The sequence below is a fragment of the Cardiocondyla obscurior genome, linkage group LG03 (genome assembly GCF_019399895.1).
Source record: "Cardiocondyla obscurior isolate alpha-2009 linkage group LG03, Cobs3.1, whole genome shotgun sequence".
NCBI lineage: Eukaryota > Metazoa > Arthropoda > Insecta > Hymenoptera > Formicidae > Cardiocondyla > Cardiocondyla obscurior.
The window spans coordinates 6,884,021-6,890,113 of NC_091866.1; the positions used below are offsets into that span (position 1 = coordinate 6,884,021).

The 6,093-nt window shown below is 45.8% G+C and overlaps 1 protein-coding gene across 1 annotated transcript; it reads right to left on the reverse strand.

Annotated features, from left to right (window-relative positions):
- Positions 1 to 2,793: 2,793 nt before the first annotated feature.
- Positions 2,794 to 4,842, reverse strand: LOC139113896 (uncharacterized). The gene has a single exon (XM_070675342.1). The coding sequence runs from the start codon at positions 4,840 to 4,842 to the stop codon at positions 2,794 to 2,796; it is 2,049 nt and encodes a 682-aa protein (XP_070531443.1).
- Positions 4,843 to 6,093: the final 1,251 nt, after the last annotated feature.

The following is a 6,093-nucleotide window of genomic DNA, read 5'->3' on the forward strand; positions in this document are numbered from 1 at the left end:
GCCGTGCGGTAATCCAATGCACCGTGTTCCTCCAGTTCTGCTTGCCATTCTGGTAGTAGGTCTCGTAATGCCATAATTACTCTATGTCCTGAACTTATGTTAGTTAATTTGTATAATTCCTTTTTCCAGTCCGCCAGTATCCTTTGATTCTCTTCTTTTCGAAGTTGTACACTAATTTCGTTAGTGAGAACTCGATGTTGATTTTCAATCCGCTTCTTGAAGTTATATCTACGTGCCAGGGACACCGCCTCTAAGTGTAGGGGAGGTAAACCAGCAAGTATACACGCCGCATCTGTTGCTGTAGTTCGATAAAGTCGTGCTACTCTAACCGCCAGTCTTCGTTCGAAGCGTCGTATTTCTGCTAATGCCAGCCGATTGTGTTGAAGCTCGTCAGCCCACACAGGAGCCCCGTATAGAATTATACTGCGAACTGCAGTGGCGTACAACTTTCTTGCCTTCCACACCGGACCACCTATGTTTGGCATGAGATGTCCGAGAGAAATTGCAGCTTTAACCGCCTTTGGCACAACTGACTGGAAGTGCGTGCCAAAGGTCCAGTTTTCATCTAAAGTCAACCCCAAATATTTTATATAGGGGGAAGTTTGCACAGGTGTGTTGCCGACTAGTAACATGTGTTGAGGAGCCTTGCACGTGTAATTGTGGAAGAAGACAGCCTCCGTTTTAGACGTTGCAACGGTTAAACCGAGGCTTTTAATTGTCTCAACGACAATATGTACTGCTAGTTCAGATTTGACTACTGCCTCTCTCCAGGAGAGTCCCGTGGAGAGCACCAGCGTGTCGTCCGCATAGCATATAGTGTTACAGCCACTAGGTATAGGTGCCTGTAATACCGCGTCGTATGTCAGAATCCACAGGGTTGGTCCAAGTACCGATCCCTGGGGAACACCGCGCTCGACCGTTTCCGTGACGAGAAATCCGTCTCTGTTATTGTAAGTAAGTGTTCTTAGCTGTAAGTAGTCCTGTAAGATATTAACTAGGTATCTTGGTAATCGTAATTTTCGCAAAGCACCCATAATCACCGGCCAGGGAATGGTGTTGAACGCATTGGCAATGTCCAGAGATGTGGCCAATACAGTTTCTCCCTTCTCATTGCTTTTATGCACGTATTTCTTGACCGCCTGAATTGCATCTATCGTTGAGTGTCCTTTTCTAAATCCGAATTGGTTAACACTCAGTCCTCTTCCAGTTGATTCGACCCACTCCGTGAGTCTACAGTTGATAATTCTCTCCATGAGTTTTCCCAATTCATCAATAAGACAGATAGGTCTAAAAGACGAGGCGTTGTCCAGTGGCTTCCCTGGTTTTGGTATTAGCACCAGTGAGGCTCTTTTCCACTCTCTGGGAAACACTCCTTCCCTTAGTAACCTGGTGAATACCCGACAAAGCCTAGGGAGGAGTATGTCTGCCGCCAGGGTAATTATTTTCCCTGGAACATTGTCCGGACCTGGGGCCTTGTTGGCCTTGATTCCTTTGATTGCCCTCGTGATTTCCTCTTCCGTGACAGTAGGGTCCTCTTGTTCTTCTTCCTCTCCCGAGTCAATATCCTCCAGGGGTGTAGGTATTACTGCTTGCGAGGTGTCCCTTGGGAAAAGTGTGGTTACAATTTCCGTGATCTGCTGTGATTCCAGCATTTCCGTAGCCGGTGGTCCTCTTCTTCTATATTGTCCGCTAATTATTTTATAGGGACGGCCCCACGGGTCTGAGTCAATGGTTTCCATTAACTCAGCCCACGCTGCTGTCTTAGCTGCTGTGATTGCAATTCTAAGGTTTCTTCTGGCCTCCCGATAGTCTTCATATGCTTGGTCCACTTCCTCTTGTGTACTTCTGCGCCTTCTACGGCACCTTGTAAAGGCACGTTGCTTGATCACTGCCTGTTTCCTAAGCGAGGCAATGCTCTCGTTCCACCAATATGCTCCTTTCACCCTTGTGTTTGAACATAATGGCATTGCCATATTACACGCATCCGTTAATATACGAGTTAGTTTTTTAGCTTCGTCCTCAGGTTCATCCGCAGGGATATCTTCGGGCCATGTTGCAGACTCCAGGGCCGTCATGAGTAAATCCATATTTAATTTCCGTAGTGCCCACTTCTTTTGGTCACTGTTTTTCCTTGCGTCCGTAGTACGATTTCCGCTTGTCGAGATGATCATTCCCACATATCTGTGGTCCGACAGGGTTTCTAATTCCTCCCAGACTCTCCAGTTACAAACATGCTTGACAGCACTGTAATTGGCCCATGTGATGTCCACAGTGGATTCTCCTCTCCAGGCCACACAGGTGTTAACATCTCCCCGGTTTACCAGAAGGAGTCCTAAGCCAGAGGCCCAGTCCGCGAGGAGACGACCCTTTTGGTCCCAAAACTTACATCCCCATTCCGGGGACTTGGCGTTAAAGTCCCCTCCAAGGAGAATGGGGGTAGCCGGTGTACGCTTAATAAAGTCGCTTATTTCTTCCAGAGATGTCTCCATGTCCTCAAGGTTTATTGATGGTGGCAAATATGTGGCCATCACGATTATATTTCTCCATTTAGCTGCAGTCCATCCTGTTCCGCTTGTGATAGGGTTACATGCATTATCATTGCCCAGCCAGAAAATAGCCACGCTCCCCGCTGGGTCACTCATCCAGTTTGGATGCTTATCCGGTATATTGAAAGGTTCCGAAATGAGCGCAATCCCCCCGCCACACTCAGCGAGTGTGTGGAGCAGTAGGTCTTGCGCTCTCCTCGCATGGTTAGTGTTAATTTGAATTAAAGTTGTACTAGCCATTAAGTTCCTATTCCGTGTGCATGGCCTCCTCCTGGCCACTAATCTCTGGTGCAAGTTTTGGTGCTTCCGGTACCTCCTGTGTTTCTACTTCCATCACTTCCTTGGAGAGCTGTGGTGGATTTCCATCGTCTTGTCTATTAGTATTCGAAGCTGGTTGTGTTCGAGGTTGTCTTCTATTTGTCTTGGCATTACATGCTGGTCCTCCCATTTTGTGCCTGAATGGTTTCTTCAGTTCTTCACAAATCAGACATTTAGGTAGGTTCTTACAGGTTACTGCAGTGTGGTTAGTTTCCCCACATCTGAAGCAACTGTTTGAACGGTCTATAGGACTGTTACAGTTTTCACGGACATGTCCCTTTTGTAGACACCGGAAACATTGTAATGGTCTTGCAGGTAGAGCTTCTATTCTTGCGGAGACCCATCCTATTTGTATTCTCTTCTTCTCGATTAGTTGGTTAGCAACGGCTACCGGGCACTTAAGTACTGTCGTGTAAAGTCCGTTGTATGATCTCCTAATTTCACCTAATTTAAGGTCCTCCTGCCTGCAAGTTTCAAAACTTGTAAGTACTGCATTAATGACATCATCCTTACGTGTATAATCATCCAGATCCCTGATTCGTATATCCGCGGTTTTCTGTGGACACGCTATCCTAACCTGTTGCACACTTGCAAGTGCCGTAGAAAGTTCTTTTGCAAGAACTTTTGCCTTCTCGTTATGATTGTCTCCCTTGATCTCATAAATGATGGAGCCTGTAATACCTCTCTTGGGTCGCAGGCTATCGATTCCAAGTTTCTTTAAGTCTATCCTGTCTTTGGCCATTTTCAGGATCTCCTGGTATTGACCATTTTCGCAAGTGATCGATACGGCCGCCGAATTAGGTGTTTTGCGCTTGGTCGTCTTGGGTTTAGGCTGCTCCGGTGCTTTCTTGCCACTCGTTGTCCTACTTCCTTGTCCGACTGTCTTATTACTGTTTTTTGTTTTTCTTCCAGCTACTGTTGCCCATGTCTCCACGCCAGGGCTTTCCTTGCTTGTGCCTGCTATAGCAGTTGCCGATCTAGGGTGTTCTGATGCTGTCACCGGTTTGCTCTTAGAGCTTTCTTTGTCCGTACCTGTAGTTGCCTGGCTTGATCTAGGCTGATTCCTGGTTCGTGGCTCCCCGCTGGATTTTCCTGTGCACCACGAATGGAAGAGTTCATCTAAATATTTAAAATGAACAGATGAGATTGCGTTGGTGGAAATCTCACTAGCTTCCCTGTCTTCATTGTATCGTAAAGTGCCACCTGCTTTGTTCGTTGGTTTTTTAAAAGTTGTTTTAGTAGAAACTACCTCGCTGGTTACCACTTTAGAGGTACCGGAAATTGGACCTGTGGTAGTCTTATATGGTATAGGGTCTTCCCGCCTCTTTTTGGATTGAGGAGGCTGCGTAGGTGAGATCTGTGCGATTGTCTCCCGCAAAGTATTTACTTCTTGTTTAAGGTTTTTTATTTCTTCTTGTGCCTTGTGCAATTCATTAAGGAGACTCATGGTCTCTTGTCCTGTCGAACCGTCCGTGTTAAGTCTTGTCAGCATAGTGGTGACATTTGCTCGTGTTCTGCATGCGATTTCTCTCAGGGCCTTAGAGTATTCGCCCTTAAGACCTTTGGAAACCCCGGAAACTCGAAGTACCACTGCCATGTCCCGTAGGACTGTGCTGGCAAGGTCCCGAGATGGTGCATTCCGATTATCGTCCAGGAAATCTTCTTCGAGCTTATCTGCTCTTTGTTGCGAACGTGCTGAGATGGGGTGATTTGCATTGAGTATGCGACTCTCCTCCTCTTCCATAGCAGCTGCTCTTTCAAGTGCTGAGGTTGCATCATTTCTTTGTTCCGCAGTTCTCTTTCTGCCGATGATAACTCTCTTCCTTTTGCCGAGTGGCATATTCATGCGTTCGTCATCTCCTTCGATGGACCCTCCGTAATCCGAGCCGAGGTCTCCAGTACCTCCTGAGAGATAGCTGGAAGCTGGCGAGGTTGTTCTTTGTGAGGGTGTTCCCCTCTCTGATAAGTTCTCTCCCATGCTACGAGATAACAGGCTCCTGCCCGTATCTTTGCTCTTAGCTGTCTTCTTTGACGAACTGGTCTTCGCAGACACATTATCATCTACCCCCCCTGCGCTGCAGGAGGTAGATTGCCCGTCGTTGGATAACGACAAGGGGGAGCCGGGACGCTACCCTCCCCTGCCGACTACTGGGTGTCCGAACACCCTGTAGCTGTAAGTTTTCTTCTTTCTCATTGTCCATATTCATAGTTGTTGAATTGGTTTGTGTAAGGTGTCCTTCCCTAGACTGGTTGGAGCCCAATCCTTTCGAGTCCAGTCTACCCGTGTTCCGCAGAAGAAGAGCCCGAGCTGCAAATATTTTCCAGTGGCCTCTTCTTAATTTCTTCAGGTGATGTCCTTCTGTGTCCAGCGATGTTATCCTGTCCTTCCTTGCGGGGTCCTCTTCTGTGCGCTCTTAGCAGAAAGCAACATGCTTTCTGTGCCCCCTCACCACGACAAGGTGGCGCACCTCGAGGGGGAACCTAACCTAACCTAACCTAACCTAACCTAACCTAACCTAACCTAACCTAACCTAACCTAACCTAACCTAACCTAACCTAACCTAACCTAACCTAACCTAACCTAACCTAACCTAACCTAACCTAACCTAACCTAACCTAACCTAACCTAACCTAACCTAACCTAACCTAACCTAACCTAACCTAACCTAACCTAACCTAACCTAACCTAACCTAACCTAACCTAACCTAACCTAACCTAACCTAACCTAACCTAACCTAACCTAACCTAACCTAACCTAACCTAACCTAACCTAACCTAACCTAACCTAACCTAACCTAACCTAACCTAACCTAACCTAACCTAACCTAACCTAACCTAACCTAACCTAACCTAACCTAACCTAACCTAACCTAACCTAACTAACCTAACCTAACCTAACCTAACCTAACCTAACCTAACCTAACCTAACCTAACCTAACCGGTTAGGTTAGGTTAGGTTAGGTTAGTTAGGTTAGGTTAGGTTAAATTAGGTTAGGTTAGGTTAGGTTAGGTTAGGTTAGGTTATTTTTGTTTTTTTTTTTTGTTTTTTGTTTTTCTGCTTTTTTTTTTTTTTGCTTTTTTTTTTTTTTTTTTTTTTTTTTTTTTTTTTGGCGGACCAAAATTTCTTGCGCCAAAAAGCTAAAAATTTTTGTTTTTGCCGACATATAATCGGTCGGTAATGAAGATTTTTTATTTATGATTGGTCGGTAAAACAAATTTTTAAATTTT

Coding starts and splice junctions, on each gene's coding strand:
- LOC139113896 (XM_070675342.1), bottom strand. CDS start 4,842: ATGGGAGAGAACTTATCAGAGAGGGGAACACCCTCACAAAGAACAACC.